The sequence below is a fragment of the Chelonia mydas genome, chromosome 2, assembly GCF_015237465.2.
Source record: "Chelonia mydas isolate rCheMyd1 chromosome 2, rCheMyd1.pri.v2, whole genome shotgun sequence".
NCBI classification, from domain to species: Eukaryota; Metazoa; Chordata; order Testudines; family Cheloniidae; genus Chelonia; species Chelonia mydas.
The window spans coordinates 244,785,495-244,808,810 of NC_057850.1; the positions used below are offsets into that span (position 1 = coordinate 244,785,495).

Here is a 23,316-nt window from a genome sequence, read left to right on the forward strand (position 1 = left end):
TCGCTCATGGGGAGGACGACCTTTTGCCACCAAATCTCAATCTGGGCGACCTCACTCCACCCCTCTTTTCCCCATGCTCCCTCCCTTTAACTGCTCCTTCCGCTCCCACCTCCGAGGAGCCCCTAGACTCCTCCACTGACCCAGCCGCTGATGGCACCCCGCTGATGGCCATCGAGCCTGCTCAGGTGACAGCCGGCACCACGCGGCCGGGGCATGAGTCACCAGGGGCACCCCCCGTTGGTGCAGAGCAATTGACTTCCTTCCTGGGGGGGGCCCTACAGAAGATAATCCACCTCCTGATGCTGTGGCCGCTAAATCCACCGCAGAGCGCGCGCCCAGTGTCACTGAGAGCTCCCTCCCCACCCCCTTAACCCTTGAGCCTGATTGGGAGGTGCCACCATCCAGCTGCTTGCCTCCCGAAATCCAGAACCTTGCCTTTGCCCCTGCCCCTACCCCTATCCCTATCCAATTTACCTCCTGCAATGTCATTGCTGCCCCCGGGGCTGTCTTCTTCCCTTTCCCAACTGATGACCCCCAGGGAGCGGCCTTTGTGTTCTCCTGCCCCAACCCATTAGGAGCTGCTATTTTCCCTCCACCGCCCCCTATTGCCCCAGAGCTTGAGGCGGGCCTAGAAGCTCCAGCCCATCAGGCACCCCATCGGGGGTCCGCACCCTGCTTGTCCGTTTTAGTGGACCACAGGGCTGCACCAAGGGCCCCGCTGGGAAATTGTAACCCCACCCCCACATGAGCTGCGAGGAGAGCTGCAGAAGTTTTTAGAGGATGTCCGTGGCTCCCGCAACAAGGTACAACTTGCTCTCCAGCGATGGGGGGACTTTTCTCAAATCCTCCGGGCCACAAGGGCCCTCATGGGGGAAGGTGAAGGGACAGGGAAGCAGGATGCCGTGGCCTACTGGCGGGTCCGCGTCTTCCGTGAACAATTACTCACCTACGGGATGGGTCACGGACTGCTGTGCGGCCCGCTGGGAGATGCGAGCATCCCTGCCAGTGAGAACCCCCCCGACCCTCCCCATGACACCTCTCACCATCGCTATGTTGAACACCTGGGGTTGTAGGATGGCTCTCCGCAGGTCCCAGGTGCTCTCCTTCCTTCGGGAGGGAGGGTACTCTGTGGTTTTCCTGCAGGAGACCCATACGGACTCAAATGCCGAAGACAGTTGACGGCTTGAGTGGGGGGACAGGGTCTACTTTAGCCATTCCATGATTCGGCAGGCTGGAGTGGTGACCCTGTTCTCTCCCTACCTACGGCCCAACGTGCTAGGGGTCGCTGAGGCCGTGCCGGGTCGCCTGCTGCATCTCTGGGTCCGTATGGAGGGGCTCGTGGTTAACCTCGTTAACGTCTATGCCCTGACATCGGGCCCGGAGCAGCTGCAATTCTACCAGCGGCCGTCCGCCTTCCTCGGTACCTTAGATTCTCACGAGTGCCTGGTCCTGGGAGGGGACTTTAATACCACCCTCAAGGAACGGGACCGCTCGGGGACTGAGCAGAGCCCAGCCGCCGCAGACACCCTCCGGGAGATAGTCGAACATCACTCCCTAGTGGACATCTGGCACGACCACCACCCGAATGACACTTCCACGTTCACCTTTGTCCAGGTGGAAGCCCATCGGTCGAGCCACTCCCTGTTGGACCGCATTTATTTATCACGCTTCCATCTCTCACGAGCCCACTCCTCCAGCATTCGACTGGCCCCATTTTCTGACCATCATCTAGCCACCGTGACAGCCTCCCTCTGTGCGGAGAGGCCGGGGCCGGCCTATTGGCATTTTAACAACAGCCTGTTGGAGGATGAGGGCTTCGTGACGTCCTTCCAGGAATTCTGGCTAGCCTGGCGAGGGCAGCGGCGTGCCTTTCCCTCGGCGCGGTGATGGTGGGACCTGGGGAAGGTGCGCGCCAGGCTTTTCTGCCGTGACTACACCCGGGGCACCAGCCGACGGAGAAATGCAGCGATAGAGCAGTTGGATCGGGAGGTCTTAGAGCTGGAGAGGCATCTGGCCGCCAGCCCCGAGGACCCGCTCCCCTGCGGAGCGTGCCGGGAGAAGTGGGAGAAGCTCCGGGCCCTCGAGGACCATCAGCCTGGGGCGCCTTTGTTCGATCCTGCATCCGCCTCCTTCGGGAGATGGATCGCGGCTCCTGCTTCTTCTCTGTCCTGGAGAAAACGAGGGGGGGCCAAGAAACACATCACCTGCCTCCTGGCAGAAGATGGCACCCCCCCACGGAACTGGTGGAGATGTGCGGGAGGGCCCGGGCCTTCTACGCAAGTCTTTTCTCCCCGGATCCGACCGACCCTGGCGCTTGCAGAGTGCTCTGGGAAGAGTTCCCTACGGTCAGCGTGAGTGACCGAGACCGGCTAGAGTTGCCTTTCACTCTGGCCGAGTTCTCGGAAGCCCTCCGTCGTATGCCCACTAATAAGTCTCCAGGCATGGACGGGCTGAACGTGCAGTTCTACCGCGTGTTTTGGGATGTCCTCGGCCCAGACCTAGTCACCGTCTGGGCCGAGTCTCTGCAGAGCGGAGTCCTCCCTCTTTCGTGCAGGCGAGCTGTGCTCGCCTTACTGCCGAAGAAGGGGGACCTCCGCGATTTACAAAATTGGCGTCCCGTCTCGCTCCTCAGCACGGACTACAAAATCATAGCGAAACCAATCTCGCTGCGGCTAGGGTCTGTGCTGGCGGACGTGATCCACCCAGACCAGACCTACACCGTCCTGGACCGCAGTATCTTTGATAACCTATTTCTGGTTCGGGACCTTTTGGAACTCGGGTGTAGAGACGGTCTGTCGTTTGCCCTCTTCTCCCTAGATCAGGAGAAGGCGTTCGATAGGGTGGACCACGGGTACCTCCTGAATACTCTGCGAGCGTCTGGCTTCGGACCCCAGTTTGTGGGATTTCTCCGGGTGCTGTACGCCTCCACAGAGTGTCTGGTTAAGCTCAACTGGACCCTGACTGAACCGGTCAGCTTCGGGCGAGGAGTACGGCAGTGGTGCCCTCTCTCGGGCCAGCTGTACGCTCTGGCGATCGAGCCCTTCCTCTGCCTCCTCTGCAGGAGGTTGACAGGGTTGGTGCTGCGGGAGCCGGAGCTGCAGCTGGTCCTGTCGGCGTACGCTGATGACGTGGTCCTCATGGTCCAGGACTCGGGCGACTTGGCGCGGGTGGAGGCTTGCCAGGCCATCTATTTGGCAGCCTCCTCCGCCCGGGTCAACTGGGTCAAGAGCTCTGGCTTGGCGGTAGGAGACTGGCGGCAGGTGAGCTCCCTCCCACCCGCTCTTCAGACCGTCCGGTGGAGCGCAAGTCCGCTGCTCTACCTCGGCGTTTACCTTTCTGCCACGCATCTCTCTCCGCCGGAGAACTGGGAAAACTTAGAGGGTGGGGTGATAGAGCGGCTCTGGAAATGGACGGGACTACTCCGATGTCTATCCCTCCAAGGGAGAGCACTGGTGCTTAATCAACTAGTCCTGTCCATGCTCTGGTACCAGCTCAACATCCTGGTCCCGGCCCCGGGTTTCCTGACGAACCTCCGGACATCGATTCTGGGGTTCTTTTGGTCAGGAATGCACTGGGCCCCTGTAGGGGTTCTTCATCTACCCCTGAAGGAAGGAGGACAGGGCCTGAAGTGTCTGCATCTTCCGCCTCCAGGCCCTACAGAGGCTCCTTTATAGTGCAGGCAGTTCGGCGTGGAGCATACTGGCGCATGCCATCCTGCACCACATCCGAGGGCTCCAATATGACCGGCAGCTCTTTTATCTCTGTCCGGGAGGTCTTCCGCGAGATCTCTCCGGGCTGCTGGTCTTCTACCAGGACCTCCTCCGGACTTGGAAACGGTTTTTAACGACCAGGTCCGTGGCGGCCACTGAGGGGGCAGATCTCCTCGCGGAGCCCCTGCTACACAACCCCCAGCTCCATGTGCAGGTGGCGGAGTCCCGCTCGGTGCGCCAGAGCTTGATCCTGGCAGAAGTCACGAGAGTCGGAGACCTCCTGGACTACGACCAGGGAGACTGGCTGGATCCCCTGATGCTCGCTTGGCGCATGGGGCTCTCCAGACCTCGTACCCCCCGGCACGTACTTCAGGAGGTGAAGGCCGCTTTGCCGCCCGCTGCTAGAGCTTACCTCGATCGGGTCCTGCTCGAGGGCACGCCCCGCCCACCCTCTACCCCAGGCCCGCCGGACCTTTTAATTGGACGCCTGCCCTGTAGACCCAATCAACCCCCTCAGCCCTTTATGGCGAGCCGGCTGCATGAACTGCAGCCGGTACGCTTCCAAACTGCGTCAAGGAAACATCTATACACGCTTGTGCTCCACACACTTCACGCCCTCACCCTAGTGTCCCGCCCTGACACAAAGTGGCGAGACCTTCTGCCACCTTTGGAGGGTGAGCAGCCCCGGTGGGCCAGCCTATATTCCACCTTGGTTCCAAGGCCTGTCGGGGACATCAGTTGGCGGCTCCTTCATGGAGCTGTGAGCACGGGCACGTACTTGGCACAGTTCAACCCCATCCTAGATACTTGTCCCTTTTGCAGTGTGAGGGAAACCCTGGCGCACGTATATTTGGAGTGCGCCAGGCTGCAGCCCCTGTTCCAGCTCCTCACAAATCTTTTATTAAGTTTTTGGTTGCATTTTTCCCCTCACCTTTTTATTTATGCACTCCCCATCTATGGCCTCACAAAGTCGCGGGATCTCCTACTTAACCTCCTCCTAGCCCTGGCTAAAACAGCCATCTATAAAACCAGAGAGAGGAGGTTGGCCGATGGAGTTTCCTGTGACTGTGGGGCCGTTTTCCGATCCTCAGTCCGTTCACGTATCTGGGCGGAGTTCCTCTGGGCGGCATCCACCGACTCCCTTGATGCTTTTGAGGAGCTGTCTGAGGCTCTCTGCTCAGTGTCCCCATCCGGCTCCCTTTGTTTTGACCCTTTGATTGGGGGAAAGAGTAAGGGACCCCAGCCCCAGCCATTGCTGCTGCGGACACCACCACCTTAGAGGGGTCCTTTCTCACGTGGGTGCACATGCCCCCCTCCGCGTTGTCCACCCCACAGCCTGTCCCTTTTGTTGGGTGCTTTCAGAAGAGGGAATTGTTGGTGACACTCGGGCGTGGTGCCAGGTAACTCGAGGGGGTGGCAGACCTTGAGAGTCGATGAAGCCCCCTCGCTCTGGGCCACCAGGTAACTCGGAAGGGTGGAAGACCACGAGAGTCGAGGAAACCCCCCGCTCTGGGCCCAGGCAAGCTTGAACACTTCCCTCCCCTGAAGCTAATAAGAAAACAATTGTGATTGGTTGCTGTGTTACACATTGCATATGCTGTTGTTTTGTTTTGTAAGTGTATTATGCAAATAAAAAAAAACACCTTTTTTGCTTCAAAAAAATTTACTCTCCTGTAGCCATCTGGCCTGACCCTGTCACAATACAAAACATATATCTAAAATGTACTGTATCATACTCTAATGATCAAAAATATAAAGAATAACCTAGTAATTTTCAAATGCTAAGTGATTATATATGTATAAGCAAAAATCTGTTTTGAAAAGATTTGTAGATTTAAACTGAAATATGATGAAAATGTTTCTAACAGTTTCACTGAAATCTCCTTTTTGACTTTTGCATCACAAACAACCACCAAAAGTCCCAGGAATCAATTACTTGGAGCTTTTGCATTACAGAAACCAACACAATTTTAATTTCATCCGATCCTAAGACAGTAAGCGAGAAAAGTTTACTAATATGTGCAGTCATTTACAATTGCAGTCTATATATAAAATGACAATAAATCTGGAGAATTAATTGAATAGTAAGCTACATTCCGCTAATCAAGGAGCCACAAACATGGTTTATGGGTACATTACTCAAGAGCAAAATTCAATAATTTTTCAGGATGCAAAATAAGGAACCAGTGCAGCTCCCTTTAAGAACTGGAGGTTTCTACTGAACATACAAATACTCTTGAATAGGAAACTGTTGCTATAATAATCTCATATATGATCATGTTGTAGAGAACAAGTTACAAGGTTGGAGGCCTAATGTCACATCTGGTAATGCAGATCAGCACTTAGATGCCCAAATAACTGCTTGTGATGCCTAAAAAATCCTTTGAACATTCAGATTTAGAAAGGAGCATCCTAACTTACGTGTCCAGATTTGTAAACAGGGATCATGGCAGTAAAAGCAGAGATACAGATTACATACAAATGGCTGTCAAATCACAAGTGTGAAACATTCTGACATCTTTGCAAAGGGTGACTCTCCATCCTTAAACCTAGCATTTTCCTTTTCTGATGGCATGAGGCATCAGGAGGGAGTGCAAACCATGAAGAGATGGTGCTCCTTACTTCTGCATGCGGACAGAATCCTCCATCCATCCATCCATCCATCCATCCATCCAACCATCCATCCCTGGGCTGGGTTCTCCACCTCCACAACACTGTCAAACTCCTGCTTGGGAGCCTATTGAGAACCCTTCATGGAACTGAGGTTGCAAATGTGGAGAGGGGAGGGGCCTAGTGGAAGGAATGCACCTTGCCTCTCCCTTACAACAGGAATTCTGCTGAAAACAGGGAACCTGGTTTGATCTGCAACGGCCCCTGAACTGGGCAAGTCACAGAGAACCGGGTAGAGTCACAGAGCTACTGCGTAAAAGGATCCTGGCCTCTTGTATATCTTCTGAGGTCTGTGCAGATTTCAGGAGAATGGGGATCTGTTGGCTTTGCTGCTTCTTATGCAGGGATGCAAACTCCACCCTCACTCTCAGAAGAATTTGGAGAAAACTGAGACACATTGTGGGAGTTTTCTCCCCCTGAGCCTTTTTGTGATGTTTAACCCCAAAAGGGGACAATGTGGGCCCAGCATTTTTACTGGCAGTATCTAATCCACTCTTTTACTCCATATCGTCATAATTATCAGAGACACCAGCCAGAGGGTGCAGATTCTGCTTGCTTGGGTAAGCATAGCATTAGGCAGTTTTCACAGTCTCAGTATTTTTTAATTTGAGAAATTTCTATTCCCTTCCAAAGTCTGGAATGGCTCACTCTGAACTGTACTAACCTTCTGGGGAAACGTACAGTAAGAAAAGTTGCAAAGTAGCATACAGTGAAATCTGCACTAAGGACCATTTCCCAGCAGGCAGCATCCCACATCAAGCAGCCTTTAAAATCACCTTCAAAGATTCCACCACAATTTTACCTGACCTTTATCTAACAGCACCAGGCATGACTCTCCTGTTCCTTACTCCACGGGGGACTAGGAATAACTCCAGCGAAGATATTGGACTAAGTGAAATGAGAACCAGGACTACAACCTCGACTAAAGCCGCAGAAATGTGCTGGTCCTTTGGGTAATTATGTCATTATACAGGAAAAAAACAACAACCCCTCCACAACAGGCACAGATTGAATGATTTCCACTGTGAGGTTCTGGTGCTACTGTAAACTCTGAAAGCAAAACTTGTGTGCTTATAGCATCCCCAGATAGGACCACACACCCATCATTCAGAACTTTCAGATTTTATACATACAAGGTTTAAAAGGAAAACGAAACATTATGGAAGCCCAAAAAGAGCATCCGGAGCCAGGCAATGTCTCATTTCCTCTTATTTAATGATCATTTAAAAGTGACCAAACTACAGGTTTTTTTCTTTTTAACTTGAAAAAATAAAAAAAAACCCTAATCTAAAACTTAGTAGGAGCCTGGGGTGAATTTTTATGGATGATTTATGTATAAATCTCTGAAAAAAGGGCTTTATAATGAAAGTGATAGCTCAATCTTACTGCAGCCCTGGGAACAGTGATACTATAATTAATGTATTATTTCAGTTGTGGGAGACACTGACAGTTGCTTTTTGCTCTTACGAAGAAATTTATAGTGTGACTGAGAAAGGAGTCATGGAAAAGAATTAAACTAAAGGGGAACAGAAATCCTTGTAGCAAAGACATATCCTTACAATCTCGCTCCCAAACCTTATAAAACTCTGGCATTGACAGTGTTACCCCATGGTGTTATTTATACCTTTCCCCTCTATTAGATGGCAGTGACACACACCTGGAGGATATATTTTATGGCAGTGCGGGGCTTTTCTTTCTTTCTTTGTTTCATAATGACGAATGAAATTAAATATTGTATCAGAATCAAAGGGAAAAAGTGATTAATTGCATATTGTCGATGAAATCGATGTACTTACTGGTTCAACGTCAAATGCGTAAAGCGCATACTCCCGATCAGGTGACACTTCATAGCGAATGGCCTTTAAGGACTCCTAAAAAATAATCAGATGTTAAAATACAAGAGATTTTGTAGTTCTAAAGCCTCATATGTCAAACTATTTTCATGCTCGTCATGGGGGGAAGGAGGGAAGTATTGTCTGACTTCATTTTTTTAGAAGACACTTGTAAATCCTACTTTGTCTTGATAAAAAGGTGAACAGATTATACACATCTGTGCATATGCCCTTACACCTGCACACCCCGTGGAGGCACAGTACCATGTCTCACTCATGTGTTTTTCTCCCCTGCTCATTTCCTTCCCTCAAACTAATATCCATCTACAGTACCACATATGTGTAGTCCTATGCAAAAAGCAGATGGGGTGGGAAGTAGGTGCAAATGCATGTCAGGATGGGGACAGAAAACACAGGATAGTAAAAACTGGAGAGGACTCTGTCCTTCTCTTCCCCTCAGAGGCTGAGCCTGTGTTGTTGTCTTCTCCTTAGTTTGTAAACTCCTGAGGCAGGAACCCTTGCCATCTTCTATACCTGGGACATGCCCAACACACTGCTGGTGCTGCATAAAAGCTACATTGTGACTTGGGCTATGTGCCTGCCCCATGGAGTAAGAACCCCCCTTGCATGCCTATGCAGGCTATCTTGGGGCTGACAGCATAGGAGTAAACAGGCCTACTTATTTTTTTACTTCCTCCCTGTAGCTGAAGGGCAGGAAGTCAATGAGAAGCAATAGGAAAAGCCTTGGTTCCACCCAGTTATCCCCAGTCACTGGTCGAGGTATTTGAGCCACCAAACAGGGGTGGAGGAATAGTAAATCACTGCTGGTACAGGCCAACCATAAAACATACTGCCACCCACCCCTAGTGAGAGCAATGCAGAATCAGAGTAGGGATTGTTCCTCACAGGGGTCTCTGAGTCACCATGTCTCCCAAGGTTGGTTCTGGGGTGATGTAGTTTACGTGCCAGCCTTTCCTGAGGGCCATGACTAAAATTAGCCCTAGCATTACCGTTAATATACAGCAGCTCTTGATACTTGTCTGGCGATGTCTCTTCCCTCCTCTGCTTCTAATTTGTCTAGTGCAGGATGTCCCTTCCCCTTTCCTCTGCGGTTTTAATATGCAGTGCCAGCTCCAGCATTGCCAAGGCCAAAGAGAGGTCACTCTAATATGCCTTTCATCCTCTTGCTTTTAAATCCTTTTCTTCCACATAACAAATTGGACAGAATTCTTTGAGATATTACCAAGAAACACAATGAAGTAGGATCTTGGACATAGTGCAAGCGGACAGTATCACACAAAAAAGTCCTTCTCAAGGTCAGAGAGCGGGTTCGAGTTGCACGAGTGCATTAAGAATCAGATGAGCTATCCAAAGGCAGAGGGCAGTGAGAAGTGAAAGCAGTTTAGACTAGAGGGGTGTCTGTAGGAGTGTGCCAGGCAGCACTGTCAGCACGAAGACAGATTTTGTTTGCTGATATATTAATAATGCGAAGGAAGGAATCTGTGCCAAGACAATGAAAGTAGTTCTGACACAAGACTAGGATGAAAGAAGGGGGTGGATGGGATAGAAGGAATAAGTCAATGTAAATAAGATGGATAATAAAATCCATGACAAACTAGGCAGTCTAGAAGCATAAGCAGATACGATGCTTATACAATACAGTTTGAGGTAGTGAGACAAAGGAAAAACAACCAAAAATTAGATGTTCCTTCAGTGGCTATATGATAAAACAGCACATGGGAAAAGGCTCTTCCCCAAAGAACAGATCTAAAACCTCCAGCACAGGGCATGAAAAGCAGTAAAGAGTAAGCGAATACAGCTCTGCAGTGTTTAGAGACAGGGGCCCAATGTAATAGAGAGGAAGATCTTCTAGAGCCAAACAAAGGAGGCCACATTCAGAATATTGTGTAAGGTCCTGCATACCTTACCATCAAAAGTTATTGTAAGTCACAATGTTATTGTAACATCTGAATAAGGTAGAGCAGGGTTCTCATACCAGGTCCATGGACTGCCATCAATTGGGCTGGAGAACCCACGTTGGTGATCTGCAGAATTAAATATTTTTGCGGGGGAAAACAAAGTAGTAGGGGACTGGGGGGTTGGAAGGAGTGCTAGTCTGGAGACTATCTTTCTTTTATGGTATGGCCAAAAACTAAGAACCTATGGAATAAAAAGCAGACAGTGAAAGGCTATTTGAAGCCATAGAAAATAAAACTCATATGAATTCAGCTAAGAAGAGTCAGCTATTAAAGGAATCTAGTCTATTCCTCTACACAGAGCACAGATGATGCTCTCTGTGGGAATAACAGCATAGAGCAGTTATAGGAACAATTATTATATGCAGTTGGCAGAAAGTATTCAACAGAGACAGCCTGCTGGTCTAGATCCAACACGTGGTGCTGTCATGCAGAGAATGGATGAAAACAAGCCTCAGTCTGTTCATGGGCTGATGGTGCTCTTAGGCCATATTAGAAGGAGCATATACTGTGTGACGGTGCTCCGCACTGACCCGAAAGGCACAACTGATAGGTTCTGGAGAAAATTCCATTCAACAGTCATTGTCAGGGAACAGAGGCACCTCAGCATGTGGCCTTTGAGGCTGGTGGGAAATGAATAGGGAAAAAAAAACATGGGGGTTTCCTAGGAGGAAAGCATGAAATATTTGTTGTATTGTAGAGTTGCACTACTAAACAAAGAAAGAGCTGGATGACTACTGGCTTTGTTGCAAGCTGAAACATGAAAACCACGACCAAACCCTTATTCCACAGGTCTAAAACACACATCAGGACACTAGTGGTATGTCCTTGAAGGCAGATGCGGTTTATTTATTCTCCCCTTCTTAGCTCCCTGATATGAATTTCTGTGGTTCAACTGAATTTCTGTGGTTCACTTTGTAAAGGTGCCAGGGAATCAGTCATTGATGTAATTAGCTATGCAGTGTCTGCTTGTGGACAAAGTTATGGTAAAACAGTACAGCCTCGGAGATGTAGCAAGGTGTGAAGGTAAAATGAAAACATGTGGCCTTTAAAGCTGGATATAGCACAATGATAAAAAGCTTGAAGACAGTACCTCAGTATTGCTTTTAGGCAGATCTTTTAGGCATATTTAACACATTGACACTGTGCTAGAACTATGTATGAGGAAATTTGAGATTCCTGCAGCGTGAAGTCAATATGGAATGTGGTTTTAGTATTTTCTTGAAGCCAAACAGGTTTCTGAACAAGGCTTTATTGTGGGGTTGTTTTTTTTTTGGGTGGCAAAATTCAGTCCACAATTTCCAGTGCTCTTTTTAATAGCTGTTAGGCAATTATGTTAAACGTACCTTAGCTTTGTTCTGCTTTTGTGACCAGACATATTTCTGGGATCTTGGAAGGAGAAGAACCTTTGACTGCACCAAAACTTAGAGGAACAAAAGTTTGATGCCAAAGGGCAGTGGATTCTTTGATGGTGTTTTGCACCATTCCAGCCCTGCAAAGCAGGCAGAAAAGCAGCTCTACCAGCCATGTGGGGATTCCCCTGCATATGGGAATGCGATTGTTGGCTGGCAAAATGGCCTCTTGAAGGATGTTTCCAGTCAGTGCAACTTAGAGCAAAATGGCTTAGCATGGGGAAGATGGTGCATATGGATAAGAGAAAGCCCAATCCCTCCTATATGGGGGGGAAAGTTAGGTAATAAACACTGTAGCTTTGAGGCAGCAGGCTTTCTGCTACATAGTCTTTTCTGAAGGGATTCGGGTGCAGCAAAAGGGAGAAATTCTACATATCTGGATGTATTAGCAGAGGACTGGGGCATCTGCACAGAGAAACAGACTCTCAGCAATATCCCCCAAGCCACCTTGCTTTCTGCCTTCCAAGGCAACTTCATGTAGCAGTGGTTCTTAACCTGGGGTGCATGCACTCCCTGGGGGTGAGAGATGCCCTTTCTGGGGGTGCGAGACATGCCAGATTTTTTTAGAAGGTAAATCATCGAAAACACAAATTAAGCACAGGCACATAAATACAACTACTTTGTTTAATCAAACCTATGTATTTATTAACATTATATATTTTAACGATTACTGTAATATACAAATAAAAATATATCTAGGTTTAAAGAACTGACCTACTTCAACAATTTTTGATAAGGGGTGCGAGAATATATTTTGAGAACCAAAGGGGTGCAGGCTGCAGTAAAGTTTAAGAACCATTAGAGCATTGCTGCTGTGTCTCCTCATCCTTGCCTGGCCTCAAAAACGCAGCAGGAGGGGATGAATGACTAGAAGAGTTAATCCTATCACGGTTATATCTCCAGAAGGGCTTTCACAACATCAGAGAAGAAGGCAAGATGCCACTGATATTCAGTTCTGCTCCCTCCAATACAGTTTTGGGGTTTGAGGTCTTCTGCACCTTTCACACCAGTTTAGATAGGTATTTATATCGTGTTCCTGACTGAGGTGTTTAAATGCCTCTGGTGTCCCCTTGACGGTTACAATTGTGTGGGAATGATCTGAACCAGAGTGCACGGTAGAGATGAGATAGGCAGAACAGGTCATCCAAAGTGACAGGGATCTCTTGTCTATAGTGGAGTGGTGAATGATATTAATTTGCAGTATTAGCTTCTCATCCAGAATGTCTTCAGCTCAAATGCATGAGCATTAATTTTAGAACGACAATGAGGTTCATCTTTCATTACCGCTGTAAATACAAGTGTACTTTTTATGTCAGGCAATTGTCTTTTACTAACTTGATCTATTCATTTTTACAGCAAGTGTTGATAATATTCTGGTATTTAACATGTTAGCTTCGTCATCATGCTGGGTTAATTTGGTATATGATTTAATGTTACAAAACTTTTTCATTATCTTCTACATAGATACAATTCTGTCTTACGCATCAATTGGTTCTCTCAACTTACTACAGGAACCCCTTACTAACACCTTATTCCCATAACCCATTTGATTTTTCCGTGTAACCTGACATGCAGTAACCCCATTACATTGCTCCAGATGTTTTAAACAAAATTTCTTTTAATAATTTCATTCCAGTTCAAACTTTGTGCAAACGAAATCAGCATCTCCCAAGTGTTTGAAGAAATATTTGTGTGTGTGGGGTGAGGGGAGAGAATCAGTCCTAGCAGTGTAAAGCAAATTATAAATATATAATTGCAAAGTTCTTTAAAATAACTGTGTAAAAGCCTAAGGTATTTCTCTTTCAGCGACATATGATATGCAAGGCTTGCTTCAAATACCTGTAGTAGAGCGTTTTCTGCAAACAGAAGGAAACTGAGCTTCTGGCTTAATAAAGAAAGCACAGATTCTATTTCACATTATCTGTAGTTGCTTAGTCCAGAGTATTCTGCTTGGCAATACATGAAGTTGAAAATTAAACGTCATTTTCTATTTTATTGACCTGAATGCAAGAAAACTGTGAAATTATTCTGCTTATTAAAGAAGATACTTACGATTTTTTTGTTTTCTATTAATACCATTGAATTGTTTGTTTCAACATTCCGCAGGATCACAGTGCCATTCTGGTTTCTATAAATGAATTCTTTATCTGCAGGAAAAAGAAAAAAGAACATTAAGGAAATTGGACAGATTTTAGCCAGCGAAGTTGCTTATTTATGTAGAACTAACTATGGATTTGTGCCAAAAAGAACTGCTGGTTTCTATTCTATTTAGTGTTCTTATACCACACTTATTCTAATCTATTCTGTATAGGTTCTAAAAACCTGCTCATGACTGTTCTCTCTGAGTTTCTTCCAGAAGTGCATTAAGTAACATGACTAACATGTGTGATGTTTCTGTTCTCTCATCCTCTGTCCAGGGGGAGAAATGTGTGCAGGGAAGTGTTTTCGTTCCGATTTTTTAATTATATACACATACACATGCGCAGAGCAGGAGGGAGAGTGCTACATGTTTATTTTACAGAAAGCCAGGTCAAAGCAATGACAGGAAGGTGGTGAGGTTTGTGAGGGTCCTTTAGATGAGGGTTGGGCTTGATCAGTACTTTGATGGGAGAACACTGGAGAAAAATCACGGTACTGCACAAAGGGGTGTTTGAAGGTAGATCTCTTCTCTAGAGTCAGTAATGTCCTTGCATTCCAGTAGAGCATGCTGCTGGAGACTGCACCTTTCAAATAAAACCTAAAACTGAGGTCCTGACCACTTTATCATTAAAAGATCCCATGACACTTTTCAGACCTAGCTGAATTAAGAACTTGGGCTATTATTCTAGCTGCCTAAATTCCCCCTTCCAGTTTAAATTAGGGAAGCAATTCTTCACTTCCTGTCTTAAAATGCCATAAACCTGCCTCAACAGGTGGGGAAATTGATCGATCCAGCAATGACTGGGACAGTCCCAGTTGAAGGGGGAGGAGAATACACGCTGAGGGGATGCAGGGGTGTCCCTCCCCTACAGAGTTTCTAGCCACTCATTTGAGGAGTCCGGTGGCACCCTAAAGACTAACAGATTCATTTGGGCATAAGCTTTTGTGGGTAAAAAACCCCACTGCATCTGAAGAAGTCGGGTTTTTTACCCATGAAAGCTTATGCCCAAATAAGTCTGTTGGTCTTTAAGGTGCCACCGGACTCCTCATTGTTTTTGTGGATACAGACTAACACAGCTTCCCCTCTGATACTAGCCCCCCATTGACTAGCTTGGGGAGGAAGGGAGCTGATTGTTCCCTCAGCTTCTCCTTTCACTAATTTAAACCCTAGCCTGGGCCAAGTGGAGCCTTTTTTTGTTTTGGATGCAACCGCATTTAAGAGATTTCAGCCCAATGTGATCAGGTAGTCTCATGAGAATTCTACCAGCTTGGGGCAAAGTCTGATGAGAACAGCTCACAAGATTCCAAGACTGTCAAATCCAAACCTGAATCCAAACTCTAGCCTTATTCTGGCCTCAAATTCTAGCCTAAATCTAATCCGAATTCAAAAGCCATCTGCTCTATGCTGGATAGAAAGTATTGTTTAAGTGTACAACATTATTAGTATAAGTAATGTTGCTTAGCATATTTCTATATCTGCCTGCAACCCATCCTCTCCATTTGAATAAAATACTGTTGCAATTTAATTGGCATAATGTATAAAATAAGTATACCAAGAGATACCAAGGTGTCAATACCAATTTCTCTTGGTATTGACACCTTCTCGTCAATTATTGGGAGTGGACCACATCCACTCTGATTGAATTGGCCTTGTCGTCACTGGTTCTCCACTTGTAAAGTACTCCCTTCTCTTCATGTGCCAGTATATTTATGCTTGTATCTGTAATTTTCACTCCATGCATCTGAAAAAGTGGGTTTTTACCCACGAAAGCTTACGCCCAAATAAATCTGTTAGTCTTTAAGGTGCCACCAGACACCTCGTTGTGTTATGTAGCAACATGCGAGATCTTTCAATTATATATTCTATTCAGTATACAACAGGCCAACTTTAAGTGTGGTCAGATACACCATTCAAAGTATTAAGATATTTTCTAATTAAGTAAATTGATTATTAAACCCTGACCCCCAACTGGAAGCTTGACTCAGAGACCTTAAGGTCAGAAGGGACCATCATGATCATCTAGTCTGACCTCCTGCACATTGCAGGTCACCCACTCCTGTAATAGATCCGTAACCTCCATCTGAGTTATTGAAGTCCTCAAATCATGGTTTAAAGACTTCAAGTTACAGGGAATTCACCATTTACACTAGTTTAAATCTGCAAGTGACCTGTGTCCCATGCTACAGAGGAAGGGTCACTTCCTGCAGGGTCTCTGCCAATCTGATCAGGAGAAAATTCCTTCCCAACCCCAAATATGGCGATCAGTTAGATCCTGAGCATGTGGGCAAGACCCACCAGTCAGACACCTGGAAAGAATTCTCTGCAGTAATTCAGAGTCCTCCCCATCTAGTGTCCCGTCACTGGCCACTGTAGGTATTTGCTGCTAGCAGTCGCAGATCGGCTACATGCCATTGTAGGCAGTCTCATCATACCATCCCCTCCATAAACTTATCAAGCTCAGTCTTGAAGCCAGTTAGGTGTTTTGCCCACATTGCTCCCCTGGGAAGGCTGTTCCAGAACTTCAATCCTCTTGAACACATAGGTGAAGTATATTATTAATCAAATGGGTCTGTAGGTTTATTAATAATTAGTACTTATTTCTCAGACCATAACACAAACTGACAAGAATTATATTGCTCTCCCTAATGAAATCTCTACTAAATTTTTATTACTCCTTATTTCCCTGGTTACACTTACCCTAACGAAAACAAAATGCTTTAATGAACTGTAAATCCTCAAGGTTACTATGTAAATGCTATTCCATAGCTGGAAGTAGTAAACTTTCCTAAAAATTTAACAAGCTTAAAATCTTGTGTTAATCTCTTCTGTGTGTTTCTAGCACTACTAAAACACATTTTAAAAAGAGAAAACCAGCATTCATTTGTCAAGGCTCTATATCTTGCTATTATATTCAGAACAGGCCATCGATAAAGGGTCCAATTTAATGAACAGAAAATTGGTTTGCTTAAAGGAAGAACAAATTGATTCACACTGTGTTCCAGGCAAAACACAATAAGTTTTAGCTAGTCTTCTAGTCAGGTTATCTTAGTCATCAAACGAATCAATGAATAATATTAGGCTTTTGTTTTGAAATGTGTGATTTGTTCCGGTAAAAGACTATTCTTTTTAATGGGACGTACCTCAATCAAAGACAAAAGCAACACAGCAATCTTTGTCTCTAATGAATTCTGTTCAGCGAACTGATGAGAATTTGCAGTCTGATTAATAGCTGTCACTACAGTTGATAAAGGTCATCACTGAATCTCATTGTTTACATCTGCCTTTCGGTGTGGCTGCTATTCAGTGTAAATGTTGCTGAAAAATTGTAATTTTTAGGCATAATGCTGTTTATTCCACAATATAATGGATTTCTTGAACAGCAGAGTTAGAACATAAGAATGGTCCCAGTGGGTCAGACCAATGGTCCATCTAGTCCAGTATCCTGTCTTCTGACAGTGGCCAGTGGGAATGAACAGAACAGGGCAATTTCGAGTGATCCATCCTGTCAGCCAGTCTCAACTTCCAGCAGTCAGAAGTTTAGGTCACTTAGATTACTCCTCCCCCTCGTCCAACTTCCAGGAAATTGACCATTTGAAAGAATTTCTAAAAAAAATTCACATTTCTCCATTACTGATGATGACAAAAGTGCTCAGAAATAACCTTATGGGCTGACCCTATATAATACAAGTGTGGAGCACTGAGAGTATTGGCACAAGGTAAAAAAACAATGACATGAAGACCAGACAATGCCACAGAACCCAATTCTGCATTAGTGAGTGTGCTGGGAAGCAGGAATTAGTCTTAGCAGCAGGCTGAGTATCCTTCTGCAGTCCCTGCCTCCTCAAACATGGCCATCCTCTGCCCACGCCCTGACTCTTTTATTCACTCTATACACTTGAACGTAAGAGAAAGGGCGCACACAGGACTTGAGATATTCTGCTACCCAGTGCATAAGGATTGTGCATAACCTTACATGAAGCTTCTACTTGTTGGACACAACAGGGGCCAGATCCTGCTTCAGTAAAATCAACAGTGAAACTCCCATTGATTTCAATGGAGCAGGATTGGGTAAGGACTTGGAGTAAAATTTTCAAAAGGGCCTTAAAACCAGATTATCAAAGGTATTTAGAGGCCTACAGGTACAGTTACAGAAAGGCACCTACTAGGATTTCCAAAAGCACCTATCCTGTTGAATTCAATTTATTTCAAGGGGATTTAGGTGCCTAACCTGCTCAGATACTTAATTGCCACTGAAATCAACTGACAGTCTCAAACAATTGAATTCAAACCCACTGAAAGTCAAGGAGACTTTGGATCCTAAGTGCCTATGTCTCTTTCAAAAATTGGACTTAGGTGAAAATTTTGCTGTTGAGGGCTCAATGTCTACAACGCAGAACTTGCCTTTATTGAAATACAACAGGCCACAACTAAGTTGGCTTCATTCCTTAAAAGGGAAACTTCACGATTACCCACCTCCTCTTCTGAAGGCTTTTTATCTGCATGGATATGTTTTTTTTTTTAAAGTTACTGATGCTGTAAATTATTAAACCTTCCCACACATTGTCCTAAATCTAAGAATTCAGTATAGACCTGCTTCACTGCACATAAGATGAACAAGTGAACCTCTAATGTACCATCATGACTTCTCCTAGATTGAATAAACACATAGGACAGATCCTGCTAATCTTACACCTGCATGTAGTCCCACTGAATCCATGGAACTCCTTGTACGAGTAAAAAGAGCCAGGCCTTGCCTACAATGCGAAGGTTTTGCTGGTATACTAACACCAGTATAGTTAAACTCGCAAGACCAACTAGTGTGGTTGAAGTTATATCGGTATACAAATGCTTACACCAGTATAGCTTAAATTGGTTCCTCTCACCAGTTGAAGCTATACTAGTATGAGCACAGTTATACCAGTAAAACTGCATCTACACTGGGGCTTTTACTGGTGTAGCTTTCTTGGTTAAAATTTTTTTTTTTAAATCAGACCCCTAACTGACATGTGTTACCTATCAGCTCTGTGTTCTTCGGGAACCAGGGCGCAGTATCCAGCCTGTCTGACTCACGAAAGACCTCTCTCCCCACCCTGACACAGCCTCTGCTTGAACCAAAGCCGATCAGAAGAAAGACTTACAAAAAGCAATGAAAAGGGAGTGGGAGACCCACCTAAACCCTTCCAGACAAGGGTGACAGGATTAAGGAAACTCCCCTAGCCTCAATTGTATTGAAGATGGGACATGGAGGCATCCCCATTAGCATACAGAATGGAGAACAGAGATTCAAAGTCAAGAACCACATGGAACTCTGGGACCAGAAAAGCAGGGAAGCACTGCATGATGGGGAATCTCTGCTCCAGATGTTAATGAACCCATGCCTGCACACACCCACCTCAGTAGTTATCAGACAAATTCTAGTAATAAATCCTTTATTGGTATCCAGAATACTGAAGTTGCCTAACTGCATTGTGAGCTCCCTCGAAGGAACACTACCCATAGCCAGGAATGATCCATTCCTATTGTCTAGCCTGAACAAAACAACTTTGGTATACTCCCTTGAGCCATCAGTTTACTCACAAACAAACCTAGTGTTCTCCCTTGAACCATTGTTCTTCCCCTACAAAAACCTCCTACCCACGCTCAAGTAAGTGCTCTTATGCTTGGATCCAAAATCTGCATCAGTTTCATTGGGACTTCGTCTTCTCCTGACTGATCGTGCTGGGGGCTCTGCCTGTCTCCAGCATTCCAGACCTTCAGCTACCACCACCACCTGGGACCCCCGATCGATTCAAGCTTCACAGAGTGGTGAGAACCCAGCTCTCTCTCTAAGTACAGCCTTCTGCCCCTGACTTGTGCGATCAGTTATAGTTTTCTAAACCTGACTTTTATAATCAAATTTAAGTTAGACTTAATATTATAACTGTTTTGTTTGTTTGACTCCCCTTGTATGGTTATTACCTAGCAAGAAATAACTTTCATGGTTAAGCTGGTTGCTTCTCTCTCTCTCTCTCTGCAGCAACGCTCCTCATACCTAAGCTAAAGATCCCTGCAGCGCCCAAAAACCCTGTGGGGTTTGCTCATCCGGTGGGTTACTACCAGAACAATTGTAACGTGAAAGCGGGGATAAGGACGTGCTGAGTCCAGGGGCATATAAGGGTGGCAGCTTGAAAGTGCTGCTCGACCCAGCCGGCTCAGGCGTGCTCTATTCCGGTGCAGTGCCCATGGCATGTGAGGGTGACAGCTTGGAGGTAAAAAGAAAAGGAGGACTTGTGGCACCTTAGAGACTAACCAATTTATTTGAGCATAAGCTTTCGTGAGCTACAGCTCACTTCATCGGATGCATACTGTGGAAAGACAGTATGCATCTGATGAAGTGAGCTGTAGCTGTAGCTAAATTGGTTAGTCTCTAAGGTGCCACAAGTACTCCTTCTCTTTTTGCGAATACAGACTAACGCGGCTGTTACTCTGAAACCTGTCAGCTTGGAGGTAGGTGCTGCTCGATCCAGCCTGCTGAGTCCAAGGGCCTATGAGGGTGACAGCTTGGAAGTGCTGCTAAACCCAGCTTACTGAGTCCAGGGACATATAAGGGGTCATCTTGGGAGTGCTGATTAACTCGTCCTCTCAGACGTGCTCTGTTAATGTGTGTGTGTGTGTGTGTCCGTCTGATTCTGGGGCTGGAAGAACCCAGCCCTGGGGAACCTAGCTCCTGCAGGACAGCTCCATGGGGAGGGAACTTGCAGCAGGGAGAAGTAGAACCCTGTATGAGAACACAAGGGACACAGGCAGTACATTGATAGAAATACAGAACCCCCTCTCCCCACGAAGAGTAACCCTAGTAAATGAGCAAACCCCAAAGTAATGGGCAAATCTGGTAACACATGGCTACATTGGTAAAACTTTTAAGTGTAGACCAGGCCCAGGATTTCGCCCTTGATTAAAAAAAACAACCCAGTGTGAGCTGTATACAAATGGAGAGCAACGTATATATTCTTGAACAACCACCAGCAACAACAACAACAACAAAGGCTTCAGTTAATATCATTTTAGGGACTGTGTGCACCTAAGTCCATGTTTTATAGAGATACCAATTGACTAGATGGACTTATATCAGTTTAATTATTTGTTCTTCCAGAGCCACCCTTCAAATCATCTGCCAAAAGATCCTGTCAGCGAAGAGAGTGTCCACTGAGAATCATTTAACACATTTTAACTCATTACACAGTGTATTATGGATTTCTGCCAGCTTACAAGGCCCAATATTCTGTGTCCTTTTTAGCCACTAGCCAGAAAAATTCCACAGAAGAACACAATGAGAGATGCAGAGAAACTAATGAAAGAAATCATTATGCCAACACAATTTAATGTATGTTTTACAAGGCAATAGTTAAAAGGACATTTGTGCTTCTAAATGCCCTTTGGACATATCCAAGCACAACCCAGGGGTCACAAGCAATCTAAAAGATGACACTCTCTGATTACATTTACTTTTTATGGCAACCATACTAAATGGGTATCCATATTTCTTTGAAATTAAGTGAATTTTAACTTCAAACCTGAAAGAGTTGTGGGTAACCAATACATGACATCATTTGTCAGCAACAGTTTCCTTTCTTGTGTGTGTGTGTGTCTGTTAGATTAGTTACCCAGGACTCTGTCAACTCTGTACTCTCTTGCAGCACATCCTGCTTCCTCTCCATTAGTGTGAGCCAAGAAGAAACGCAGAGCTCCCACTTAAAGGGGTGGTACACTGCACTGTGGCTCAAAATTTCGTTAGTGATTTTGTGTGCCTCCATTTTCAGATGTCCAACTCGACACATCCTAAAAGGGCCTTATTTTCAGAAAATGCTGAGCACTGGGCGTCTGAGAATCAGGTGCCTTCCTGATGTCTCAAGTTGGGCAGCCAAATAACTGACCTCTGTTGAAATATTGTGCTGGGGATCCTTCCAGATACCCCATGGTAAAAATAAGGTTGACCACAGTCGGACATGAGAAGTTCTAAGGAATTACAGTCTGGACTAGAGGACAAATATTTACATCAGTGTCAAAGAACAGGATGAAATAATGGTTTTACAACCATTCTATCAATATTAAACTGATACAGTAATAACATCCAATATTATAGCTCAGAGATAGGAACACAAGATGCATGAGAGACTGATAAACTTTTGAGAAGAATTTTCCTGTTACATTATTTGTCTCTAGAGAGCATAACTACTTGTTCAATGATATAGAGCAATAAGAATTTCATCCAGATAAATACAAAATAATGTAGCCTTTTGTTACCTTTTCAGACCTCAGCAAACACAACAAATGACTGAAAGGCATAAAAATAGAAATTCTAAAATTGTCATGCAGCTACTTTTCAGACATCACAGTAAAAACCAGAAGGTCACATTAGAACCGTTAGGACAGGTTCGGCCTGGGACAGAGAATGCCCTAATTAGTGGTCCAATCAAGAATCACGCAAAGAAAAAATGACATCTCAAGACTATGACCATTAGACAATGTCAACAGAGTAGGCTGTAGACCGCCCTATGAGAGCAGTTTGACTCAGCTTTCTCAGGGCTGAAGTTATTCTGGAGTACGCAATGTAACCTGCTGTGATTTAGTTGTTCACTGGGCATATCTAATGTTGTTGGACCATCGGAAGAAGGTAAGGTATCTTTTGTTTATTTCTCACCGTTGCAGCTCACATGAAGGAGCACATTTGCAACAGATCCCGCTTCCACTAATGTTAGCCACATTAACTAGCTGATAGTTAATATCTGACAGACTTACAGAATTCTCTCAGTGAATCCAGTGAGCTTCACAGGAAGTGAAATTACTGTATCCAATTCTAACTGGAAAGGAACTTTTCAGATAGGAAGAATGTAATTATTTGAGTTGGAGTTGAGCCAAGACACCAATATTAATATCCGTTCTCTTCCTGAAAGGTGCCATAGTATCTTTAATGACCACAAGCGGTCAGGACCTTGGTTTTATATTGCATCTGAAAGACAAAACTTCCAGCAGTGCAATGGCCCCTAATACCAAGAGGCTGGGTGAGGGGTTGGGGGGAGGAAGGAAAGGGGGTGAGGGGAAGGGAGGCGTGGCTCAGCACCATGGCAGTGGAAAGGTGCCATCTGCTGACTCACCACTGCCAATTCCTACCCCTACCTGGGATTTCCCTGATGTTGTCCCAGTCAAGGGTTAATCAGGCCTACCTGGTTAGCATTTACAATCAAACAAGCTAACAGCCAGGATGTAGGACTGTAAGATAGTGTTTGAGACACAGACTGTATTAATATTCATTGGGAATTAATAAATGACTCACGCAATGGAATGGAATGAGGCTAAATGAGAGAAAAATATTTTACTTCCCTCTTTCCCATTGAGGTTTCTATTTATGTTATTTTCAGGCTCAAATCCTACCACACTGCCTTAGCAGACACAGGGACCTGAGAAGCAGTGCAGTTACCATCCACTGGGGGAAGGTGGGATTCAAAAATCTCATGCACAGCGTACCAAGGCCCTTGCACCTCAATGCGTAGAAGGCTTGGGGGACAGGATGAAGAAAAGGGACAGGGACAGGATGGA

General features: G+C 45.7%; 1 protein-coding gene across 7 annotated transcripts in view; it reads right to left on the minus strand.

The window, feature by feature from the left end:
* Window positions 1-23,316, minus strand: part of DPP6 (dipeptidyl peptidase like 6) — an 812,601-nt gene that overhangs the window by 233,646 nt on the left and 555,639 nt on the right. For all 7 annotated transcript variants that reach the window (XM_037891092.2, XM_037891091.2, XM_043541565.1 and 4 more), the window contains 2 exons: window positions 13,653-13,747; window positions 8,177-8,251 (listed from right to left, as the gene is read on the minus strand). In XM_037891092.2, coding sequence (XP_037747020.1) covers window positions 8,177-8,251; window positions 13,653-13,747 — 170 coding nt within the window. The remainder of the gene's footprint in view (window positions 1-8,176; window positions 8,252-13,652; window positions 13,748-23,316) is intronic.